Source organism: Meriones unguiculatus, chromosome 1 (genome assembly GCF_030254825.1).
Source record: "Meriones unguiculatus strain TT.TT164.6M chromosome 1, Bangor_MerUng_6.1, whole genome shotgun sequence".
In the NCBI taxonomy this organism is placed as follows: domain Eukaryota; kingdom Metazoa; phylum Chordata; class Mammalia; order Rodentia; family Muridae; genus Meriones; species Meriones unguiculatus.
In genome coordinates this window covers 90,341,355-90,368,190 of record NC_083349.1, presented here as the reverse complement: position 1 = coordinate 90,368,190, position 26,836 = coordinate 90,341,355, and the positions used below count along the sequence as shown (strand labels likewise).

The following is a 26,836-nucleotide window of genomic DNA, read 5'->3' as shown; positions in this document are numbered from 1 at the left end:
TTTGATCTTGGCCATTCTCATGGGTGTAAGGTGAAATCTCAGGGTTGTTTTGATTTGCATTTCCCTAATGGCTAATGAGGTTGAACATTTCTTTAAATGCTTCTCTGCCATTCGATATTCCTCTACAAAGAGTTCTCTGTTTAGCTCTGTTCCCCATTTTTTAAGTGGGTTACTTGGTTTGCTGCTTTTCAGCTTCTTTAGTTCTTCATATATACTGGATATGAGTCCTCTGTCAGATAAAGGGTTGGTGAAGATTCTTTCTCAATCTGTAAGCAGTCCCTTTGTTTTGATGATGGTGTCCTTTGCTTTGCAGAAGCTTTTCAGTTTCATGAGGTCCCATTTATTGATTGTTGCTCTTAGACAGGTTCATTCTTTTTAATTAATTAATTAATTAATTAAGCATCCAATTGTAGATCCTCCCTCCTCTCTTCCCGTTCTCATCTTTCCTCCTCCCCTACTTCTCAGATAAGGGGTCCCTCCACCCTACCAATTCATACCATTACATCAAGTTGCATAAGGTTTCACTGCACCTTCTTTCGCTGTGGCTAGGTGAAGTAACCCCACTTGAGGGAATGGGCCAAAAGCAGGCGACAGAGTCCATGTTAGAGATGGTTCCCTCTCTCCTCTCTTCTAAGGGGACCCACATGTTGGCCCTCATCTACTTATGTGTAAGGGGCCTAGTCAAGTCCATACATGGTCATGGGCTGGTGCTCCATAAGCCCCACCCCCACCCCGGAGCCCAGGATGTTGGCTCTGTTGGTCCTCTTATGGGGCTACTGTTCCCTCTGGTTCCTTCAATTTTCCTCCCCTTCCCATTCTTCAATAAGACTCCCTGTGCTCCACGCAATGTTTGTCTATGAGTCTTAGCATCTGCTTTGATCTGCTGTTGGGTGGAGCCTCTCAGAGGACAGCTATGCTATTTTCTTGTCTGCAAGCACAGCAGAGTATTGTTCATAATGTCAGGGGTTGGCTGTCTGCCATGTGTTGGGTCTCAGGTTGAGCCAAGCATTGGTTGGACATTCTCTTATTCTCTGCTCTCTGTCCCTGTACATCTTGTAGGCAGAGTAAAATTTGTGTTGAAGTTTTTATGGGTGGGTTGGTGTTCCCTCCCTCCACTAGGAGTTGTACCTAGTTTGAGGATAGCCTCTCTAGTTTCCATGACTCCTGCTACTAAGAGTCTCAGCTAGAGCCACTCCAATATCCTCCCAGGAGTCTAACCTGTCCTAGATCTCTAGCTTGTCACAGACATGACCTCACCCATGGTTTCTCTTCCCTCTGCAAGCCCTCTGTCCTTCCAACCCCTCTTCTCAGTCTACTCCCTCATTTTTCTCCACACTCACTCTTCAATCCTGTTTCCTCTTTTCAACCATTTCTGCTGTCTATTCTATTTCCATTTCTGAGTGAGAGTTAAGTATCCTTCCTTGGGTTCACCTTGTTACCTTTCTTCTTTAGGTCTATGCATTGTAGTATGTTTATTCTGTACTATATGGCTAATATCTGCTCATAAGTGAGTACATACACCATGTGTGTCTTTCTGGGTCTCTGTTACCTCACTCAGGATGATCTTTTCTACTTCCATTCCATTTGCCTGCAAGTTTCAGGATTTCCTCATTTTTGATAGCTGAGTAGTATTCCCTTGTGTAAATGTACCTCAATTTCTGTACCTATTCTTTATTTGAGGGACATCTGGGGAGTTACCAGCTTCTGATTATTACAAATAACTCTGATGTGAACATAGTTGAGCTCCTGGGTGCCAGCTCTGCCTGCAGTCCAGAGACAGAAGCCATTAGAGACTGCCAGCAGAGAGGAGGTCTGCCCTGGGTCCTTCACGTGCCACTTCTCTGGCGTCAGTGTTGCCTGCAGTTTTCCGGAGATGGCAGCTATTGTGCAGGTTCATCCCAAGACCTAAAGCTGATGTGACTTTGTGATTTCAATGGCCATGTCTTGCACGTTATTTCACAGCCCTTCTTCATCTTTCGCTTATGTTCTTTTCATTACTTCATCTATCTTTCCTGAGTCTTAGAAAGGAAGTTATAAATTGCTTGTTTAGGGTTAAGAACTCATTTGTTACATAGCCTCAGCACCTTGTATAGCCATAAACCAATTGCTGTATTTACCACTGTCCACTGGAAGGAAAGCTTTCTCTGATAAAGACTGAGAACAGTGTTTATCTATAGATAGAAACACACATATTTAGAAGACAGTTTGATGCTACTTTAACTTTCTAAACACTGCTGTTCAGCTTTCTCTAGGGTTCTGGTCTACCCTGGCATGGAGGGACATGCATTATTTCCTGTGAAACAGGTCTCAAGTTCAAGCAGAGAGCGCTGCTGAAGCACACACATCTTACGTGGGAGGCTGGTCTGGTCTCATTGATAGATGGCAGAATTGACAGCAGAGTAAGACCTTTATTTACTCCACCAACAGCCTGCAAAGCTCCTTCCAGGATGGTGGAGACTAGGCCCTAAGGAGCAAACTTTCAGCTTGTTCCAGCTTGTTTGCTCTACATCATGACCTTAACTAATATCACAACTAAATGATGTTTTTCAGCAAGAAGAAATTAAACTCAGAAAAAAAAGAAGTAGAACTTAAAAAGCAAAATCTTTGGTAAATAACAGTAATCCAAACTGAGTTGAATTGAATTGAATTGACCTAAACTGAATTGAATTGAATCCTGATTTAATTGAATACGAAGTGCAAGCACAGGTCTAATAAACTTGGAGAAACTTAAGAGCAAGATAGAACTGAAGTACCAAACAAAGGTAACTTGGGGAGCTGCAGATGAAACCAGAGCTGGCACATTAGAATGTCTCATATTGTTAGTGAGAATTACTGAAGGTTAAATTGGGGTACCATGAGAACAGTGCACAGTGAGAGGAGAGAACTTAAAGGCATTCTGGTGGCAAGGCATTATTAAGCTAAGTTTTATTATATGTGTGTGTGCATATGTATGTATATATGTATGAATATATGAATGTGTGTATGTTGTGTGCTAGATGCTTCTGATTGCTCACAAATTTTAAAATTCTGTTTCTCTAATACTTTGCACCTGTCCTGATCACAAACATAAAACAATGGTTAAATATCCATAGACCAACAATGGCACTTTTTCAGGTTATTTTTTTGCAGGTACCATTGTATAAACATTTACAGTCAGTGGATTCTCCATCAGTGTAGGGGTACAGTTACGATTATGGGGTCTTGATTATCCTTGTTTTCTTGTCAATATTTAAAAGGGTCCAGGGTCTTATTGTTGTGTTGGCAGGCTTATATTCTGGGGAGCTGACATCTTTTACATTGGCTTCTTTTGAGTTATATTCCATGCTACTGACTATAAAGAAGACATAGACAGAGTCTCTGTCAGAGAGAACTCAGCTCTCACAGGCAGGCATACAGCAGTGTGAAAGCACAAACTTTGTCTTATGGCAGTACCTTTTCATTGTCTAAATTGTGTGTGTGGCCTGGGCTAGGCCACCCTGCCAGGCTTTCGGTTTACCCTGGAGGTGAAATTCCTTGCAATTTCCTACTTTTTCTCAGCTGATATCTGGTCACTTGTACTGATCATGGACAACCTCTAGCTTTCATAATTCAGGAGTTCTTACTCATTGCTTTGACAGTTTTAAAGGCTAGTTATTTTCTCTAAATATTTTTCTGAACATACAGCTGAGGGAAAAGATTTAAGTTACAAATGAGCATGCTTATTTTTATCCTATTTTATTTTTTCCTTAAGTGTATGCATAGATGGAAAGAAGATTATGGAAGGCCATAATATTATATGATAATGTTAGTTATAGATCTCTCATTGCAGAATTAAGTTAATTGCTATTAATTTTCAGTAGTGTTTCTTCTACAGCCAGCATGTGTACGACTTTCAGAAGTCATATATTTACTCCAGTTTTGTGAAATAAAACAGAGCAGTTCTGGCGGGAGTGCTGTCCTGGTTCTACAGCTGTGGAAAGTCTCTAGGTTTTCCACGCATCTGGTACAATGCTCTCTGAAGCCATATAAACTATAATGTGGGAGTGACTGGATACATAGCTGGTGTTTACTCTGTTTTTCGAATTAAGTTACAGTTAGGAAACTTAGATATAGGACAGTCCTGTGAAGGTGCTGCTAAAGAGACCACAGAGAGTCTTTTTGATTTGGTTAGACTGGCATAGACAACTCTGAGAATCCTGTGTGATGCCAACTTCAGGCCGAGGGAGGCACTCCACATCTCCCTTGCCCGGCCCTGTCTCCCCTGACACTTTAGACTTCCACATCAGTTACTTGATTTTCTTTTTTTAACAAAGGTTTATCATTTGTCTCCTGCTCTGAATGTTTGCACCCCACACAGGCAAGGATCTGTGTCAGATTTAGTCAGTAAAGTCTCTGTGTCAGAAGATGCCTGTATAGAGGACTTCATGGAAATACCTATGTATTTATGAATAGAAATGGGGAACACTGCAGTACAGAAGGCAGAGCAGTAGAAATGAGAAGGTAACAAAAGGGATGCTACTTGGCAGGCAGACTCGCTAGAAGAGTCACAGTAAACAAAGTTGAATGGTTGGGTTGAGAAGAAATGATAGACGAGGCTTGAAATAAGATAGGAGAATCAAAATGAAAAGTGTGCTCTCTGAGATTGCATGCTGAAAGCCAAGCAGAACTTTCTGGCAGGACACTCGGTCAGACTCAGCATTGATACAATGAGCCTCTCAGCCTGATCCACAATAAAGGGAATGCACACACTAGTATAAAATGTATAACAACAGAAGCTGGTCCTTTCCCTCCATCTGTGATAGCAGTATCGGATCCAAATGGTAGGATTTCAGAGGCTTTGCACTTGGCATCATTTCATTTCAAACCACCTGATGATATCAGACAGCTACACCCGAGCAGAAACAGAACACTTACGGAGACACTGGTCTTTTTCTTCAGGCTTCTTTGAAGCTCTAATTAAATGGAATGGATCTGTGCCCTGTGCTTTAACTCTGTTTTTCTCATACAGCGCAGTCGGGAGGCACACTGTGGATATGTATCTGAGTGTTTTGGTGGTGCTCATTTGTGATGAGTGCGGATATAAATGGAATTCACTTAGTATAAAATGTTTACACGGTCCGGTGAGCACGCCTTTGCTGTGTCTGAAGACAGACGGTATGCTTTTTGCTTCGTCCAGCTTCTGAGGGTAACATGTCAGGAGCTCCTCCTGCCAGGCGGAGACCATGAATTATACTAGAAAATTGAAATTGTAATTAGGTTGGGCCGAACTGAGACCCTGTGCGCCTTCCAGATAGTGTTGTTTGATTGATGGCCCCAGGGGAGTTTATTTTAATATTTCTAGATTATTCCATGGAGACACAAAAGAAGTGTCACTGGCAAACTTCACAATGGCATAATCTAGAAATATTGAAACAAAGAAAGGAAAGGCAGTCTGAGGAGGTCTAGACTAAATGAGGCATTGTTTCTTTGAGTTCATTCCCTTGTCTGAAAGCCAAAAGCCAATTCCTTAGGTCTTAGAAGGAACTTATTTCCGTCTCAGCAGGAAGCAGAAGGAAAGACACAAGAAGTAGGCAAAGGGAGCCACTTAAAATACCTTAGTCACCCTACTATGGTCCACAGAGTCATTCACTTTGGATTTATTTCAAGGGTATGGATATGGCAAATGTCCATTTCTTCGTATCACGGTTGGTAGTGTAGTCAACAGCCGGTGTTTGTGAAGTCCCTGTCCAGTTTGTCCTGTGGTCTGGTTCTGTAGCATTGAACCTGAGGCTCAAAGGCAGTCAGCCATCCTTGTCCTTAGACATTTGAAGAGTAAGAGTAAGACCAGACTAATTGTTGAAGGGGCACTGAGGACATTTAGGGTATTGAAGAGACAATAAAAAACAAGAGCAAAAAACTATAATGACTTTATAAACTGGATCATCCTGGCTGTGTGGTAAGTCTCAGGTGAGGACAGAGAAATTTGAAAATCGACCAATATCTTTGATTATAAGCTGAGAACTTCACTGCATTTGCAGACTTTCCTCTGCCTTGGAAGACCATGAAACCTCCCCGTGTTTGCATTCCTGCATCTTTGAAGTTGTTCAAAGGATGAAGTTTGCTTTTAAGCACACATTAGTGAACAGAGTCACAGAGAGTTCATTTTTTCCATGGCTTCCAATGTGACATATAAAGCTTGAAAGAGCTTAATGTGTCCACAAAGCTGGTCATTTCTGTACTCCAGGGGCAGGAAAAGGTTAGGACCAAAGAAACAGAGTTAATGAGGAAGGCTGGTGGTCATGGCACATTCAGTTCAGTCAAAACCTGCCAAGTGCATTGTTTAAGCAGAGGACTTCTGAGGGGCAGAGGTCAGCTGTGGTATTATGCCACCCCTCAACCTACTGACCAGACTACTTATTTTCTGTGCCTGACATCGACAGCAGCTTACAAAAAAGACAGAACACGATAGATCCCAGAGAACTTGGAAAACCATGCCAAGCCCTTTCAGATCCATTGTTTTCTGGGCTACAATACAATATTTCCATTTCTGATTTCATTCCTTTCTTAATGAAGTGGCTTTGAAGAAGCTTACTCTGTGGCCAGAACTACTTCTTAGAACCAAGGGTGACTGTGCCAAACTATGCCAGGGATGATCTACTTCCCCCACATCAGGTTCTGATGGGAGGAGAAGCAGTGTACACATTCATCACATACAAAGGAAACAGTACCCAGAAAGCCAGAGACATGAGAGGATTAAAGTGGTTTTTATACTTAGCTAGGGTTGGCTATGTAATTTACACTGAGATAATATGGGTTTAGTAAGAAAGAAGTGGGTGCTTGCAAACTCCTATTTCCTTTGGTTCTTGTAAGTCCTATGTGAAGGATATCTGTTCCAGGGAGAGCTGACTTTTTAAACATCAGCTTCCTGAAATCAGTGACACTAAGCACTTTTAGATGTAATTTAAGCCTGCCTGTTAGATACAAGTCCCTACACTATCAGGGCATTGATTGACAAGATCTCTGTATCTTGCCCACAGAATGCAGGGTGGAATCCAGAATGGAGCACAAAGACTCGGAGCTCTGTGACTTCTGATGCCTTGATCCAGGGCGTGGAGCTCCTTTGCTTCAATTTCTCTTTGAACTGTCAGAGCTCAGTGGGAGTTCATTGTGCATAATGTGATCAAACGGCAGGGGCTCTAGGAGGCTACACCCTTTTGAGGAAGACCCCAAATGCCTGTTATGACTTCGAATCTGTTTCATCAGTTTCCGCTCCTCGGCCCTGCTTGGTTATAGAAATCCTGTGCTCACCACAGAAGCGCTCTCCTGTGTCGAACTCCCACTGCTCTGAACTGATTCAGCACCCGGTTTCTGGACAGCAACTTTTAGAGCCTTGGGTTTCCTTTCACCAAGTTCTTATTTCTACAAGCATGTTATAAGCTTCCTTAAAAGCAGATTCTACCTTTTCTTTTAGATCATAATATGGAAGGATGGCTGAGAGATGAGTAGAGAGGAATATTCATAAAAACAGCTTAGGTGCCACTAATAGGAACGGGTATGAGAACGTAAGTGATGTACTGTTCTTTCCGATTATACAAAGTCATAAATAGGTGGGGGAAACTCGCATTTCCAGTTGGCAAGGAACGCCTATTCTTTTTATTACTGTTCCCTCCAGGAGCCCTCGCACCCTCCCACCTTCCCTCATTTATTTTATATACCACACTTAAAATTGGAGGCATAACCTTGCTCAAGAATGTGCAAAACAGGAACATGGTAATGAACTCCTGTTGCTGCTATAAACTTGATGAATGGCTTGTGGAGGAAGGGCATGAAATGGCAATCTCAGGCCAGTGATTAGCTCCGCACAGTCCTCCTTACGAACTCATGCTGGCCAGCAGCGTTAGCTCTGCTCTGGGATCTCTCGGGGCTCTGAGGCAGCACAGAGAGGAACAAAGGATGCTGCCTTGTTTCTTCCCAGCGGCGTGAGTGCCTTCCTACAGAGAGCCTCTCCAGACCCACCTCACTCACAATTCTAGCTGTGTTTTACCTGGAAGGAACTTTGTGTGCTACCTCGACTTAAACTTACACTCTGACTTCTGCCCATCTCAGACTTCAAGGACACAAGTGATTGTATTCACTCTTCATTTTGCTTATGATACAGATATCTTGCAACAAGGAGTGCTCTGTTCAGTGTGATCAGATGACCATACAGTGGCCTGCTCTGGAAACAGAAGGGTGCACATCAAATTTTTTCATGTGCAACTGGTTCTTGAGAAACAACAGAGTGGCTTTTAGAAGTGGCAAGGTACTTTTCCAAGTGACTAGTCAAACTGAAATCTCAGGATTGTTTATCAAATGTTCTCTGAAAAGAAAAAAAAACATTAAACCTTTCTTCCATAATCTACCATGAGACTAATAACAATGAGGCATGTGTTTCTACATATTTTCTGTGCTTTGTTTCTATCTATTTTATGTATTTATTTTATCAGCCACCTTGGAGCAGAATGCTAGCTCTGTTTTGGATGGCATACCACACTTTTCCTAGCATGGGAATATCTGTGGCCCTTATTATTCAGTATGGATACTAGAGCAAGAGCACTGGGTACACTTGGGTTCTACAGCATCTTAGGTCACACCCAGGCCTCTTTAATCTGCCTTTCTGTATTAGTTAGAGACATGGGTAGTTACAATGTTCATTATTATTTGATTTGTCTCACCATAGGAATACTAAGCAGGAACTCATGAAGTACTCACTGAGGTTAGCTAAATTTTTTTCTCTAAACAGGGTGACATATTCTTAGAATCGAGTACTTGGAAAGCAGAGGTATGACAATCAGTAGAGCAAGGCCTCTCTTGGCTACCTAGCAATTTTGAGACTAGCTTGGGTTACATGAGACTCTTGCTCTAACACTACTTGACTATCCTGATTTCTTAGGATGAAATATTATGTCTTGACTAAAATGTTTTATTTGAGCATACAAACCAGTAGAGTATTCATTTTAAAAAGAGGTTGATGAAGTATGGGGGAAAATCCAATAAATTCAGTTGACTTAGAGAATTTTCTTTAAATATGCATTGGTGGCACAAGTTGATGTGTGTGTGTGGTGTTCATGTGGGTATACCAATGTGATTATTTATGTATGCATATGTGGAGGCCAAAAGTCGGTGTTGAGTTTATTTTTCTATAGCCCTTTACCCTATTTTTGCAACAAGGAGCTGCACTAAACCTGGTGTCCCTGGCTTGACTAGGATGGCTGGCCAATGAGCTCTGGGGACCTGCTTGTCGCCAAGTCTTCACTGCTTCCTGCCATGTTGGGCCAATTTTTAATAATAGATGTATTTACTGAAGCACTGGATTATTCATGGCTTAGATCAGACAGCCATGTTTTTCAAGGGCATTCCTTATGATGAGAAAAATCTCAAAACTACTTATCCAGCTTCTGCTAATGGGTTTGTGTGGAAAATTAAAGAACTAATCGGTACAAGAGGGATTACACAGCAGGATATCAAAATAGTGTGTTGTCAGCTATCACCACAAATAAAATGGAGAACTGTGTGAATTTGTTTTTATATACCTTCACGTTCTCTCCATTACAGATCACAGTTAATATCTTTTTATATGAGGTGTCACCTGTTCCACACTTGTTAGCTTCACAGGTAACACCCATCACTGCATGAACTTTAAAATAAGAACACCCGAATCCTTCTCTTGGTCTGACCACTCATTAAATTCACGATGCTGGGAAAGTCATAGATACACTTTAAGTTCAACCTTTTCACTATAAAATGGAGGTGATAACAGTATTGTTACAGCTAAATAAAATAATGTATGTAAAGTGGTTCGTCAAGGTTTCTGATAAAAAAGAACTATATTTCAGCAAATTGTTTTGTCATTGCTATTTAGCTATGGAGTGACTCCTGGAGAGCAGGGAATACGCTGTTGCCTCTAGCAGGCAGCAGTGTCCAGCACATTAGTCTCATCAAACAACTCTCTGATCTATAGAATTCATTTTGGGACCCAAGAGGAATTTGTTGAATTATTGCCTGATGGATGGATTATTCTTCTCTTGGTTTTCATGGTTTCTCCTAGAGATGCTCACAAGTAGAACACAGCAAACACACAGCATATGTATTAATCAGGTGTTTTCAGCTTGAAGATGCTTCTTAGGTTCACAAGCTTTATTCTCATAGAGGAACAGGGAGTGATGGAAATTGTCCTCATTGACTCCATGAACTCCGATGAATCACTTGATGGATTGGCTGATGTCACCCATCATTCTGTACTTGTCTTGCGTATTTGACGGGCATCTATAAATCTTTTTCCTTTAAAAAGCCTCAGCTTGTGATGTCCGTTTGGCCCCACTTACATGAAGCTAGTGTATGCATGGTATGTATTTGTGATACGGCTTGGTACTAAGTTAAAACACTATCTTTCCCTCCCAAATTACATGCTTAAAAAACTGAACAAGTCACATTGCACCCGATTTCACTGTGTGTTACATGTCACATAAAGATAAGCAAAGAAGGGATTGAAGGGAAGGGATGGCTACATTTTAAACAACCATGTGAAGGCTGGAACAGTCAGGTAGGTACCTCTGTACCCTTTGTTGATGAAGTGAATCGTGAAAACACTGTCAGTATGATCACAGGACAAACATCCTTCCTCACGTGTGAATTCATGTATGGATGGACTAGTCCAGAGATGTCTCACACAGAGGAAAAGCCTGACACTAGTAATCCAGTCTCTTAGAGTGTGTATGGCTTTCCTGGGTTTCTCTTTTTTTCTTATTCTAAAGGCAAATTGTCTGAGAGGAACCAGTGAGGAGCCTCTTAGGCTTGCAGGGTCATTGAATTCTTCAGAAAGAAAAAAAAAATAAGAAGATAAACATTTGGGGACTGACTTACAAAATGAATTTGGTTGAGATAATTATTCATAGTATGTATTCAAGTATGTCATATATAATATCACTTTAAATTTATATACATATGTATAATATCACTTTAATTATGTACTTATAGGATATGTTGCTCATATTTCAATATGGTTGGAGAAATGTTTGGGATAAAAATAGTAAGCTTTAAAGTGGTTTTCTTCTTAAATCAAGACCAAACTATAACACGTGTGTGTGTGTCTGTGTGTGTGTATGTGTATATGTATAGGGGTGTGTGTGTGTGTGTGTGTGTGTGTGTGTGGCGCTGAAAGGTTGGAAAAGAAATCAAGAGGTAAGGATGACAAATTGGCAAACTGTGTAATAGTCTCATTCCATTGAGTCTAGCCCCATCCTAGGTGCTTTGGAGAAATGTGGGAAAAGAAATAGATAGAAGCATGCATGGCTGTGCTGAGACACCACTGAGACAACTGAGCATCTGTGCTTTCGTTCCTCTCATTTTGCTTTTGCACACACTTCTAATTTAGCAAAGTACTCTCACATCCGAGTACAAATTACATGTTTGCAAAACATTTGGCATCAATAATTGCTATCTGTATGCACAGACTCTCTTTAGAGCTTCAGAGCCACAGGGGTGGTATATTCACATAGGCTCCTCTGGCATTTATTTCTCATTCTTGTGCATTTCTTTCTCTGGGTGTTTAAATTCTGAAATGGACTGAGCTATAAAAACACATCCCTGGTCATTTCATTTCTGTGTGGGCTGGCCAGGGTATATCTGAGTACTACAGGGGATGTTATGAAGTGTTAGACTCAAATAGTTTATTCACAGAGGGGTAGGCCGGTGAGTGGGACCAGAGTCCATGTGAGCTTTTTGTTGTTTAAAGCATCTTATTAAGTCATAAATGTCCCAGATGGATGCAGCTGTGATGGGCATGGGCTAAATGAGGAAATAAAAATAAATAGTTTGTGCATTGATTTGAGCTTGCCTTTAGATTATATCTTCTTTATTTTAATACTGTCCTATTAAAAAATAACTAGCAAGAGTCTCCAGAGCAGAGGCACGAAGATATTATTAACTTGAGTATCATGCTGCCTTAATTGTATCTTCCCTGGGAAGACACACGCATTAAGCTACTGTCAAGGAAGAAAAGGAGGCCAGTTCATCTTCTTATATCTGTGAATGTTGTTGGAAGGTCTCTCCCACAGCCTGCCTCACCAAGCAAGGTCAGGAGGGAAAATCTTAAAAGGCTAGGGATGTCTCCACTGTTGGTTAGAAAATGGAAGATGACTTCACTTTCTGACAAGCCAAAAATGAAAAATGGCTTGAGTAGTATCTGTCATGTCTCACCATTTCTAAGTTTTAGCTGCTGAATGTAAGATGCCAAGAAGGAATCACCAAAGCAGGCATGTGTTGGAAGGTCATCCAGGTGGAAGATGTGGTGAGGGAAATAGCAATTTTTCAAGAGAGACCAAACCATTGGTAACTAGGTCACCCAGCATGCGATCATCCACAGTGGGAATCTCATCACCATCCTTCCCCTATATTTCACTTTGCATTCCTTCCCAGCCAAGGACTTCCCACTCTGGCCTCATGGATAAAGAATAAGTGACTGAGGTGTGGAGAGCTGTAATGAGAGAGAGTTGGGAATTTTAGGAACTCTTTTTCCCTTTCAGATTCACTCATTCTCTTGCCAATATGTAGAAGAAATAAAAGCAAAACAAACAGGCAAAACCTCCAAGATATGAATATAAAGCTAATAAATTATTACTTTCCTGTACATGGTAGCTTTTCAGATACTGTAGGAATAAATTTTAAGGAACGTCTTAAAAACAGTTGAAAATAAGGAGACTTATGGGAAATTCTAAACCACAAGAAGAGGAAAGGTGGCAAGAAGATAGTGTCTGTGTTCTTGGTTGAAGCAATAAATACAGTGAAAATAGTTATTTTTAGGATATTTACACAAAACAGAAAGGACATAAGGACTCATTTTCTGCACAGTAACTCATCTTGATCTGACTCAATAATGACAACTTAATGGATCCAACTCATATTTTTCCCAACTTCTAACTTCATTTGCAACTTTCCAGACAGCTCTCACCTTGCACGTTCTCAGCCTAAGTTACTCTCAGTGCAGTTTCACCTGAAAGTGAGTTGGCTCTGTAGAAAACCCATTGGGTCTTGATTTCTGAGAGTCCAGATGTGCCAGGGCACATGAGACCAGAGGAAGGTTCAGCAGCCTTCAATTCCCCCAAATTCTCTTACTTTATAGAATGATTCTGTAAAATGATGTTTGCAGTGCTGGTGAAACGGATTGGTGAGTAAAGGCACTTGCCACCAATCCTGACAACCTGAGTGAGTTCAAGCCATTGGACCAATTTTCTGGAAGGACAGAACTAACTTCCCTGACAGCACATGTGCGTGTGGCTGTGTGCACTTACAAAAACACACATAATACAATAAACAAGTGTAGTAAAAAAATAAAAAATGTTCACCAAAGCAATATCTCTCTTTATAATTATTAATTAGAATTTATTGTATGACTATACTTTTCTAGAGGTATATAGTACCATTAAGGAAGTATCATAAGGGTTACTGTTTGTATCTGTCATAAAAAGTGGAATCAAATGTTTCCATATATTCAGGTATGTGTATTATTTCCCAAGCTCCATGGGGAGTTGGGGAAGGGGGTTAAAATGTGACTGTCATTCTGGAGGCACTGGACTACTTTTCCCATCTGGAGTCCTACTCAGCCCACACTGGGCTTCCATTTTCCACAGAGAGTTATGGCCCTGTCAGTCTCTCTTGCTAACTTCAGCAATCCAAGGCCTTTCATTAATTGTAAGAAGAATAAGGGGCAGGGACAGAGAGATCCTTGAGGCCTCTAGCACTGAAGTGTCAAGAAGGTGAAATGATGGAACTCAGCTGCCATCACCCTGGAAGTTTCCTGATCTGCTTTCTTTTTTGTCTGTCCCAGGTGAGCCCCAAGGACTGAGAATTGGGAGGAACCTCAGCTTTGTTTAGGGTACTTGCAACAATGCTCACTTTTAAAGTCCCCTTCTTAAATCAGCATTTCTTTCCCTCATGATCTGGAGGCAGAGGCTGCAGTGGCAGGCCAGTGCACTTGTTTTTTATATGCAAATAAATCACTTGATTATATTTTTTTGTCCTTATGTTATCATGAATATTTCAAATGAATTTTATACGGCTTATATTTATGGTTTGGGAGTTATTTTACTTTTTGGCTCACTGCCGTCTCATCTGCATATACCATATCTCAGCTGATGTTGATTGGTCTAATTTACATATTCATCATGCTTCTATTTTCAAAGATATTTTGTTATAAACTGGCTTTTCTTCCTCCTCCAGTGTTATAATAGCACGTAGATGTGTTTTTAAATTGTACTCATTTCCATACATAATTTTTCTGGTTACCATAAATCACCACATTGTCACCTGCTCCCCCCACTCCATTCAGCATAATCTTCACACTTTATGCCAAGCTGACATATGGCTCCAAAGTAATTAAAGACAATGTAAACAGTTTACAGTGCACTTTGCAAAGCCACTTCACATTGCAGAGAGTTTAGTGATTTCCGTTCTCTCCTAGTAGGTCCCAAAGCAATGAAGAGTTGGGAGGGTAGAGCTGAGGATGCTGATGAAGTGTGAACACTGGCCCTGTCATCTTCAACTGAGAAGTTTCCATATTACCCAGAAGATTCTCCTGCTAACTGCTTATAAAAACAGAGCTGGGTTAATGGACCAAGAAGACCCATCTGCAAGGGTTAGGAAGTATACCAATTTTTCTTTCTTTCTTTTTTTTTTTTTTTTGGATAGAAAAGGCACAGACCTCTTGTAATTTTAACAGGAGGAACAGATGAAGATCCAAACCCATCAATGTCCCAGATACAGAGATGGGACATTGAAGGTGCTTGGTAACATTATAAATGAGTGGATATCACTAACACTTTTACACTGGATGGACACTTACATGCTCTTATAGCTTGGGGAAAGATAAAAGGAGGGAAGGAAATAAAGATGTGTTATCTCTGAGTCTGCACAGTCTGGTTAGCCATGAGCATGAAGCACATTCCTCTAGAGAGTATCCTTTTCTAGTGCTTATTCACTGTGTTACCTTGGGCAGGAAACTGGATCTCTGTAGACCTGTTTCCTAGAGAATAACACTGGTGGTGAGACCCGCTGCCTGTGTGGCAAAGAGAGAGGGCGAAAACCGTAGCTCTTCATTTAACAACGTTCAGTTTTCTCCCCTGCTGCTCCTGTCCACTGGCACACTCTCTGTCACTCAGAACAACATAGCAACTGGAGCAAGAGTTCTTGAATTAATATCTGATTGTGTCACCCCTTACACTTGCCCTTCCACACCCACCCACCCCTCCTTTCCTGAACTAATATCTTTGTTCATTGGAGGAACAAAGGATGTACATTGTGTACCCCCTTTCCTGAATTAATAGCTAAATTGTGTTGCATCTTAAACTTGCCCTTACACACACATACACCTTCATTTCTGAATTAATCTTATGGTGCCACCTCTTATATTTGCCCTTATCCACATCACCCCTCCTTTAACCCATCCAATGCTTTTGTTTTACCAGTCTCTTTATGTAGCGAGGTGGCCCGTAACACAAGAGATGGGACTGCTTTGAAGAGGCAAGCATTTTGCATACTCTTCTTGGCTCTGCCAGCCCTTGTTCAGTCCATACAATGTACTGCATCATTAGAGCCCACTGCAATACTTTGCATATTATTCCTAAAATATCCTTTCTAGTCTGTCACTTTCATTTAGGTGGCCATGCCTTCTCCTTCAGATTTCCACACCAATGTCATTTCCCCAGAGCCTTTCCCTAGAAAAGCTCTCTTTAACCTTCCAAGCCGAGAAGAACTGCTACCATATTCACACTTTGACACATTCTGAAGTCACTAGCTTCTGCACTGATGATCACCATGCAATTTTACATATACTTATGTGATATGTATTTTCTTTTAAAAAAATTAAACAAATAATTTATTTAATTTTTAATTGGTGAAAGGGTATCACATCCTCTGAAATGGAAGTTACAGACAATTGTGAGCTGCCCTATGGGTGCAGGGAATTGAACCTGGTCCTCTGGAAGAGCAGCCAGTTCTTTTAACCACTGAGACATCTCTCCATCCTGGCATTTTTTAACAATACTATTGGAATATAAATTCTACAAACACTAGGATGTGTTTGTCTTGTCTTTGTGAAGTATTGAATCCATGGTGCAGAGAGCCAGGTACATACCATAAAAATATAATAAGCACAGACATAAAAATAAGTGAACAAATATAATCAGTATAAGGTGCAAGAGGAGGCTTTCTACTATGAACAAAATACTAAATAACAAAAACAGATATGGTCAATAGTGAAGCAGTCTGTAGGCAGATGGACATGAGAGTCTAATATAACACAAGTAATTACATAGTCACAATTACAATACAGTCCAAGATTTAAAAAATACATCAGAAGTTGTGTGTAAAATCAGTGACATGAACATTTGTTAGACTCTTTGCTGTTCTGAGAGGCAGAAGAAAATAAACTCTCAATGGGCTTAAGGATAAGAAGGGAATTTAATGGTTCATTTAACCTGATGGCCAGAGAGGAAGAATGGCTTTAGAAGCAGCTTTATTCAGGTTCTAGTGTCCGTAGGACTTGGGCTCTCTCTGAGTCTTTTCTTCCATTATGTTAGTTTTCTTCTCATCCCTACCCCTAGTGGTAGATGGTGACAACTGTCCTGGCCTCACTTCTTTGGGGAGTTCTATTCCTGAAGAAAGAACTGACCTTTTCTTTTTTTTTCTTTCTTTTTTTTTTTTTTTTAAGATTTATTTATTTACTACTTATGCAATGTGTGTTAGCATGTACACCTGCATGCCAGAACAGGGAACCAGATTTCATGTTTAGATGGTTGTGAGCCACCATGTGGTTGCTGGGAATTGAAGTCAGGACCTTTGGGAAGAGCAATCAGTGCTCTTATCCTCTGAGCCATCTCCAGCCCCAGAACTGACCTTTTCATTGCTCAATCCCATAGAAGTCTTAGGATTTATGGCTTCCCTAGATTGCAGAACCAATCCTCCAGCAGCCACGGGAGCAAAGAAAAATGATGTTCAAGCTGCCTGCCCCTCAATTATGAGCACATCTTTAGAGTTGAAAATCTCTCCCCAACTACATGTACTTAATGTGAGGCAGAAAAGACCCACAAACAAAACTGAAGCTGGTGCTTTGGGGGTGAGTGGGGTAGTAGGTACTCTCTGCTTCTCATAGTTGGGTAAACAAAGTCTGCAAAGAAAATTAGTCCCGCCACGTAGGGGGGAAAGAGCAAATTCACTGTGGCCCATGTGGTTGGAGAAGGTTTCTGGAGGAGAACCGAGACTTGAAAGACAGCTGGCGTTATATTAGCAGGAGTTTCTTTTTTTTTTTGCATTTTTTTAAATTTATTTTTTAATATTAATTACAGGTTATTTACTTTGTATCCCAGCCATAGCCTTTTCCCTCATTCCCTCCCAATCCCACCCTCCCTCCCTTGTCTTCTCCCTGCTCCTTTCCAAGTCCACTAACAGGGAAGGACCTCCTCCACCTCTATCTCACCTAGCTTATCAAGTCTCTTCAGGACTGGCTGCAATGTCCTCTTCTGTGGCCTAGGAAGGCTGCTCTTCCCTCGTGGGAGGGGACTGGGAGAGCTCGTCGTTGAGTTCATGTTAGAAATAGTCCCTGTTCCCCTTACTAGAGTACCCATTTGGACACTGAGCTACCATCGGCTATATCCGAGCAAGGGTTCTAGGTTATATCCATACATGGTAGCAGTAAGGCCAGAGTGAATCCTCCTACACCTCAAGTAACATGCAAGAGAAACAGTCTCATGAAGGACCCCTGTGCCCTGATATATTTGGTCCTTGTGGTGCTCCTGTACTCTCCAGGTCTTACTAACACCTTCTTTCATATGATTCCCTGCACTCTGCAGATGGTTTGGTTATGAGTCTTAATATCTAGCAGGAATTTCTTATTAGCATGCTCATCACATTAATTACCACTGTAGTTAACATTCATTGAGGACAACTGTGTGCCAGGTACCTATGGAAGCTTGTTACAGTCATCGTTTTTACCCTATCCTCCCCAAAGACATTAGATCTGTCTAGCAGTTGTTTGAGACCTTTGATAGGATAATTATATAGGTTTGAAGAAATTGTAGCCAAACAGTAAGTGAACACAGTGAAGAGGTAACTGAAAGGGAGAGAGGCAGGATGCCTGGGAGGCCACTTTGTCAATGGCATTCACGATGGAGGGGGAAATGCATGGTGGGGAGGGGGCACTTTGTAGGAAGTGTTTCTTCTCTCTCTGTTTAGTAAGGATAGAAGTGAACTTTGTCATGCAGAATGAGGAAAAAAGACTTGTAAAGAGGAAGATGTGGAAGATGAAGCCAGTGCTTATTAAGTTTAGGAAATGGGTTAGAAAGTAAAGGGAGAAACCAGATGAAAAGGTAGCTCTAGAAGGAAGACGAGAACTTAGCAATGACGAAAAAAGAATGTGAGAGGATAGAAGGAGGATGAGCCTGGAGACTAAGGGAGCAGGTAGTTTCCTGAGAGTCCAGGCCTGTGGGATAAAGGATGGTGTTTTGGGGGAGAAAAGAGTGTTAAAGATTAAGACTAGTTTCATTTTATATCCCACTGCAATCACTGCAGCATGATAAAGACATGGCACAGGAATAGACAATATATGTCTGGAGATGCTGCGATATTGAACCACCTGCCTTTTTCACTTCTATTATTTCCATGTCAGCTTCCCTTTGGCCAGCTCTTTGGCCATAGATGGTCTTGTCTGGTGCTGAGTGCCCCATGAGGAGGCAGCCATATTTTCCGGATTAAATTTTATAAGGCGAATTATTTGTAATAGCTGTTATTCCTGTCTCTATGCAAATGGAGGGATTTGGGGGACTCAGGAATATCTTATAGTCACTTAGTAATCTAGCATATGTCACGTCACTGTCAGGGCATTGGATAATCTACCAAAGATCCCCAATCTACATCAACCCAAATCTCTCCAACTCAATGGCTTCCATGGTATGTTCTGTTCATTCTGTTCAGGTGAGTGTCTGCCCTTGTACTTAATGTCTTTACCAGGTAAAGACATTGGAAGACAGAATGTTTTAAATTGAGCACTTATCTAATAGGACAATAACGATCTCCTTTAAAACTCCTTTTTTCAAACACAGATGAGGACGTAAAAGTCTTAAAGTATATATCAAGGTTACATAGTCAATTTATATAAAAACTAGCAATCAACCAGGCCTCTGGACACTATCAGGCAAGCAGGTGGTTAATTGCAGAAACACTCTTTCCTTCTGCTTTGTGTTCCTTTTGTTAATATATAATTTTGTCTCTTTCCCAGATATCAGCAAGAAATATTCTTAAAGGGAGGTGAAATCACTGAGTGGAAAAATCCAGCAGCTTCCGGAAGCACACAAATGACGTTCACCTTTCCACAATAAAGGTGTTCCCTTTCTGACTATTCAGTGCATCTATGACTTTACTTACTGGCATGTAAGTTCCAAACCCTGGCTGTGCCCCTGTGGAGAACATGTCTCCCTTCTATAATCCTGGGAGATGAGGCCAGAGGTTTTCAAAGATAGGGCATGTTACTTGAGGTGTAGGAGGATTCACTCTGGCCTTACTGCTACACCCCACTTTAAGAAAACCCCGTTTGGACCCAGCTCTAAATTAAACCACATCAATAAAAATGCAGTGTTAGTTGTAGCAAAGGAGAGTTGCCTGTCAGTTCTGTAAATGATTGTAATATTTTTAAACGTTTGCATATCAGTGACCACTGCTTGCATATATGACTTGGGAGCCAGAAGTCTAAAGAATGCTGAGAACATAGATATTAGGCTTTGCTCTTGAGTCAAAGTCACCAGAACTAGTAGGAGCATATCCTTATAAAAGAAAAAAGGTTATAATCAGAAAAAAGAATTGATATGAAATATCTATTCAAAAGACTGTGGGAAACAATGCTTTCTACCAAAAAAGTTGATAAAATGCTTATTGTGATCCTTTATATTCTAACGGAATTAGCAATTGTTTCTAAACACTGTTTTATAGGAAGCATGATAGTGAAAGGAAATTTGAAGACATGTAAAAGGTGGTTGGCACATCAGGTCACTTCTAAATGCAGTCCTTCCCATGGAAAAGAGGTTCTAGGACATGTCCCTAAACACCAAATCTATAGGTACAAAGGGCTTACATACAGCACTATAGGACTTGCATATAACAAGTATAATGTTCCCATATATTTCATCATTTTGCCACATAAATCAACCCTAGGTTACTTGTAATAACCAATGCAATTCAAACCTATACAAACGGTTATAATACTTGTTCAGGTATGTAATAACAACAGTAAGAATTGCATACATGCACATATACCAGAATATTTTCCCCAAATATGTTCAATCCGTGCTATGTTACATTTGCTGATAAGGGCTCTTGATAAGGATGGATGGACCCCTGTAGAGATCATCTTGCTAGATATGATCCAAGATCCCCTTTTAGAGTCCATACAAGGCATTCACACCTACAGTGGCTTTAGATACTTACATTTTCTCCAGGTCCTCAAATCCAGAAAACGATCCTTTCGGGATGACTCGGAGCTTGGTGAGCACAAACCTCCTGAAAAGAGAATGTGTGTAAAATATTACAATCTACCCAATCATAAGCAATTGAGTGCTTGATGAATGACACTAGGTAACACGTGGAGTCACCAACATATGTGGGGTTGAGTTGCTAAGAGTAGGGGTTGATATTGCTTTCACATTGTTCCCCATCCTCACAGGAAAGTGCTTGTATAAGTTCTGTTTGCATGATGTAATGAATTTAAGGAGAGTAGGTTCTTACCATTGTATTTCAAGAAACTCAGAGGAGCAAATATGAACAAAGGTCACATAGCCAAGTCCTGCCACATATCAGCCATGTGTCTCTGCGTAAGGCCCCTTCTATTTCCCTGTGTCAGGCACCAACACATTGTCCTCTAAGGTCATATTGAGCTGACATTGCAGCCCATTCCTCAGGGGAAAACGGAAGCAGGAGAAAACTTCCTCCTGGTCTCACATGTTCACTGCAGTGATTACCTGGTAATCCTCCTGGTACCAAGGTGAGCTTTTCGGGTTCCTGCCCAAGAACATCCCCTCCCAGTCACACTCCATCTTTTTTCTCTCTCTTCTAGGAAACCAGTACAGCAAATGCTCCCCTCTCCAATGCATTTCATGATTCTATTTTACCTCCTCTGCTGAGCTCTGCCATTGATATAAAAACATATCATCATATCACCCCATTTATACAGTCATCTCTCTCAGCCTTAGCCACCTCCAGTTTTTGACATTTATTTGAATTATCTGTCTCACCCTCAGTATAAAACAACCCCCAAAGCCTGCTCCACACCACATTCAGGGAAAACATCCAAATTGTTTACAGTGGCATTCAGAACCCCAGAGGAGCTTCCTGCTGTCTGTTCCGTAGCTCCTATAACCTCTTTTTTTTTTCTCCAAAGTTTGATAAACAGCCTAATTAATAGCAAGAGTTTTCAACACAGGTTTTAAGTAACATTTTCAGATTCATCACCTCATCACATCTACACAGATGTCTTCCTGGTTTGCTCCCTCATCTTTCATTTTCTTGAAACTCACTTTCTCAGCTAGGTTTTTCCTGACCTCTCTATGGAAAATGACAATCCTCCTGACATGTCTCCTGGTCTCCTTTCCTGCTTAAAATTTTCATCATGGCATTTCTGGCATGTTCTACACTCTGTTTGCTTGCCTGCATGTTCACATAATTGTCTTTTCCCCATGAGTAGTGTGAGAGTTCTTCAAGGGCAAGGATTTTCTTCTGAATTGTCACGTAGCCTAGTCCCTAGAACATTACAGCGCTCTCAGAATGGGAGAGAAGACTAGTACCTGACAGGAGAGCAAAGCAGCAAATGCTTATGAAATGCTCCAAGTCACAGCGTTCGGTTACCATTCCTGTTCATAGCCTGCCTCACACGGTTAGAGCAGGTGTGGGATTTTCAGACACTCTACAGCTGCCATAGAGGCACAGAGGCCTTTTATCTCCATTTGTTTGTGCCTGGCTATCCCATGTTTCTGCCTTGTAATGAGGAACCACGGGAGAGAAGTGTCATGATGCTTTGCTCCGGAACATACTATACCAACCTCTGTACTTCCAGTAACAGGCTTGTTTTCTAATAGTGCCAAGGACCAGACCTGCATTAAGTGGTTCAACATTATTAACAAAATTAAGGCTTTAAAAAAATCTGTGAACATTATTATAAAAACTTGGAAAACAAAACAAAAACAAACAAGCCAAACAAACATATCAGACCTGAAGCCTATATATCTCAATAAATTTCTGTATGGTTGAATAGTCATTTTGAATGGAAGTTATGAAGGATCACATTAGATTCTTCATTCTGACTATTGAACATATTTTTATGGACTTTTTACATTTTTCAAAGTTTTTCAAAAGTTCAGTTTTCATTTTCTCCAGAAATAAATCATAACAAGTATCATTTTCACATGAATGGCTGTACTTGTACAAAGCATCAAAAATTCTCAAATGCCCAAAGAAACTGAATCACAGATGTTTTGTTGAGCAATGGTGAGTGCAAACCAGAATTTGAGGACAGAGAGGGCAATGAGTATGATTTCCAGATTTGGTAACCAAGGAATTTGTATATGAATGCCAAATTGGTCCATCAAATAACAGAGGGTTAATGCAAAGGCTCTTCCTCCCTTTTCTCTCTCCCTTCTCTTCTCTGTCCTTCCTTCTGCTCTCCCTATCTTTTTTCTCTCTCTCCTGCCACCCTCACCTCTCCCTCCAAATTCATTCTTTTTCCTTTATTTTATATGCATTCCAGAAAGAAATGAACAGAAGATAGAGACCAGCCAATTTTCAGTGAAATAATACCCAGAAAAGACTGTAATTTGTGAAAGCTATAAACCCTCAGATTCAGAAATCTCAAGTTGCCCCAGAAAAAGGAATTAAATTTCATTGCTAGAGATCTGAGCATGAAAGCTGTGGATCTATAAGATAAAATATTTTTAAAGGACACAGAGAGAAAAAAGACAAAATATCTTTCAAGAAAAAATTAGAAAAGTTTGTGAAAAAATATTCTCAAAACTATTAGAGGAAAGTAATTGCCAATTTAGAATTATATGACTAGAAAATTACCATTCAAATGTGAGGGTAAAATAAAGATACTTGTGGATAAATTTAATTAGGCACTAAAAACTTTTAGCAGAATAATTCCTCTAGATGATAGGAAAATTTAATTCAGTAGGAAGACAGGCACACACACACACACACACACACACACACACTGTGGAGGAAAAGAAGACAAAGAAAAAAATAGCACCCTTCATTGACTAGGTGGGAATTCATAATGGCCAGAAAACCTACCAAATCAATAAGGAATGTTAAAAAATATCGACCCTAAACTAGGTCACAAGGCAAATTAGTGTAAAAACAAATACCTTTCTTTGGCAAGAATGCAATTACTAATTCACTTAGAAATCACTAGTAAGATAATTAACTCCTTTCCCTCAACACACATATACCCATATGGAAAAATCAAACAAAAACAAAACAGTAGCAGTTCTTTAAATCATACATAAGCCAAAGAAGAAATTGCAATTATAAAAAGATTTTGGGTAATATAAGAAAATACAAAATAAATAGTTAAGTTGCAACTTAGATATAACTTTTCGTTTTAAATTATTATAGTAGAAGGGGAAACAAAAGATGTAAAATTAATGAACTAAGCTTCCAACATAAGAAACTAGTAGAAGATTAATTGAATTGTTGAAACAGAAAAACCATAAGGCAGTGTTTCCTCATTCCATTCCTGATTAGAATTTAAAGTGAAACACAAAAAGAAATGTAATAAGAAGGCCCTCTGCACATGCCTGTGAGGGAGTCTGGATGGTGTTCATTGGGATGAGAAGTGTTGGCATTACCACTCAGGGGCTAGGGTCCTGGACTGAGTCTAAAGTAGCAAGCAAGTTGAGCACTAAAATTGATGTCATTCCTTACTGTGGATGCTGTGCAAAAGGCTGCTTCATCATCATGCCATCTTGTGGTCCACTAACATCATGGTGGAATCTCAGCCAGTGCTATGAAGACACACCTTGATGACCATAAGGTGTTTGATTGGGTCTGGCTTACAGTTTTAGAGGCTGAGTCCATTCTCATGGCAGGGACAACGGTGGCATGCAGGCAGACCAGTTGCTGTAGAAGTGACTGTGATTTCTACGCCTGGAGCGACAGGCAGCAGCAAAAGAGAGACTCGGGGCTTGGCATGGGCTTTTGGAAAACCTCAAAGCCATCCCCAGTGACACATTTCCTTCAACAAGGCCACGCCTCCTAATCCTCTCAAATAGTGCAGCTCCTTGTGACCAAGTGTTCAAATCTATGAGCCTACTGGGGGCCGTTCTCCCTCAGCCCACAGTGGACTATTCCTTCAAGCTGCAAGCTGAGCAAGCACTTCTTCCCTTAAGCTGCTTAAGAAAAACTAATTTTGAAAACTAGTAACTACCAATACAATTGGTGAAATGAGAGTCTGTCAATAGAAAAATCTACAGAAGGCGAAACACCCAGGAGGCACTACAGCTCAGGAAGAAGTCCCGGAATTAGGGTAGTTTAACTTAGGAATTTTACACTTTATGGTGATGTGAGAGCAATATGCTTTCAGTAGAAGCTATACTGCAAATATTAAATTTTGTTCTTTTACTACGCAGCCACTATGAGCCGCAAAAACGAGCTATAGCACCTACGGAAGTCATGAGGATAGGGGAGTGAACAACAGACAATTTACAGTGTGTGTTTGTTTCTGGAAATCGTTTGGGGATTGGTTTTAGGTTACGTCACATCTTCGAGGATACTAAAAGCCATGAATACTCAAGCACTTTATAAAAAAATGCGTAGTACGTGCATCTAGTTTCTATATGTTCTCCTGTGGACCACTGCGGAAACCATCTCTAGGTTGCTTTTGATATTCAATACAATGTAAATATTTATACTGTATTGTCTGGAGAACATGACGAGAAGAGGCTTCACAGATTTAGCATTAAGAAGTATTTTTAATCATGGTTGATTGGGTCTATGGATACAGATGCCTGCCTATTATGAATTGTCACTGTTGTTCTGGATATAAGTACTCAATAAATTGAATTACCTATTCATCACTTTGTCATTAAATAGGTTCTGTGTTAGATGAGCTTGTAAAATCCAGGTCAGTGTAAGTGTCTCAGGCATGTTCAAGGCAGGTCAGGCTAAACTGTGATGTTTGGTAAGTTAAGTGTGGCAATGACTTTTTAAAATTGAAAACAGTTTTTTTTTTGTAAATATATCTAATTATGGTTTCTTCTCCCCCATACCCTCCCAGAATCTCCCCACCACCCAAAAAAAATTTAATTTTCAACATTATAGACTTTTTAATGGATTCTTCCAGATATGAGTCACCAAGCATCTGTCTTGATAAACTTTAATCTTAATCTAGACAAAGCTTTAAATCTACAGTTATGAGATTAAGATTTTCTCCATTTATTGCTAAAATTGGTCAAGGATATTTTTGTAATATTTAGAGTTTTTTGTAGTGGCTTTAAAATCTCATAATTCTAGGGACTGAAGAAATGATTCAGCAGTTAAGGGCACTGCTCCTCCAGACAATTTTGGTTTAATTCCCAGCATACATCTGCTAACTCACAGCCATCTTTAACTCCAGCTCCAGCAAGTTTGATGGCTTCTTCTCGCATCTGCAAGGAACATGCACACATGTGGTGTACAGAAATACATGAAGGCCAAACACCCATTCACATGGAATTAAAATAAATAAATTTTTAAAATGCTAAAAATTCTAGCATTTATCACAATTATTAGAGACATTTATATTTGCTTAAATGTTTATTGAAGATAATTGAATTAACAACATTGTAAATTTTATTATCATACAAAGCTTATTTTAATCAGAAATTTCTGGAAATTCATTATGACTTTTTTACTCTAATTCTATTCAACTAATTTTAAAGGTGTAGGCAGATTTCCTCTAAGTCAAGAGCAAAGATAAAAACGTTATTGTCGTTATTGTTGATACATTTTCCTTTTAGGAATAAAGAATAAGACTAACAGAATAACTTTAAAGCACATTGTAACATTTAAGTTAGTCTTGAGAGAGTAAACATAAAAACAATGCAAAGAAGAACAACAATAGAATAAAAATGAGGAGAGAAATGACAAACCCAGAAACCCATTCTGTAAAAAAATTAATAGCATAGAAATAAAATGTGTCCATGCTGCTCTGCACACACACACACACACACACACACACACACACACACACACTATCATACACAAACTATCTTACACACGGATACACACTGACAAACACACACAGACACACTCAAACACACACTGATGCAGACATACATGCACTCAGCTACACACTATCTCATATACACACAAATATATACACAGGGGTTGAATCTGTTCTATATACTGCAGTAATGATAGACTTTAAGTGAGACAATTGTTTTTTTTTTAAAGATTACTTTAGTGAATAGAATATAGAAATTAACTCAATAATTTAATTTATACATGGATGATTATCACCTTATCATACTAAGTCAGGTACATATGTGAAAGTCTAGAGATCACAACAAAAAGTTCTGGATACAGAATTACAAAATCCCATCCCTCACTACATACACAGAAAATTAACTATGTTTATGCTTCTCTTTTGCATTTGTTGAATATAGATATCTGCAGGTTTTTTTCTTTTTATCTAAACAGGGCTTGAGAGCATCCAAACTATTCCTCAGTGCCTCCCCGCCTTCTCCTGTGCTCCTGGAATCCCTATGAGGCCGTATGCATAGCTCACTGGCTGTGTTCATCTCCTTTTTTTTTTTTTATTACTTTATTT

At 40.0% G+C, this 26,836-nt stretch overlaps 1 protein-coding gene across 2 annotated transcripts in view; it reads right to left on the bottom strand.

Annotated features, from left to right (window-relative positions):
- Positions 1 to 26,836, bottom strand: part of Fshr (follicle stimulating hormone receptor) — a 188,216-nt gene that overhangs the window by 80,951 nt on the left and 80,429 nt on the right. For both annotated transcript variants that reach the window (XM_060370380.1, XM_060370435.1), the window contains exon 2: positions 20,467 to 20,538. In XM_060370380.1, the coding sequence (XP_060226363.1) occupies positions 20,467 to 20,538 (72 nt within the window). The remainder of the gene's footprint in view (positions 1 to 20,466; positions 20,539 to 26,836) is intronic.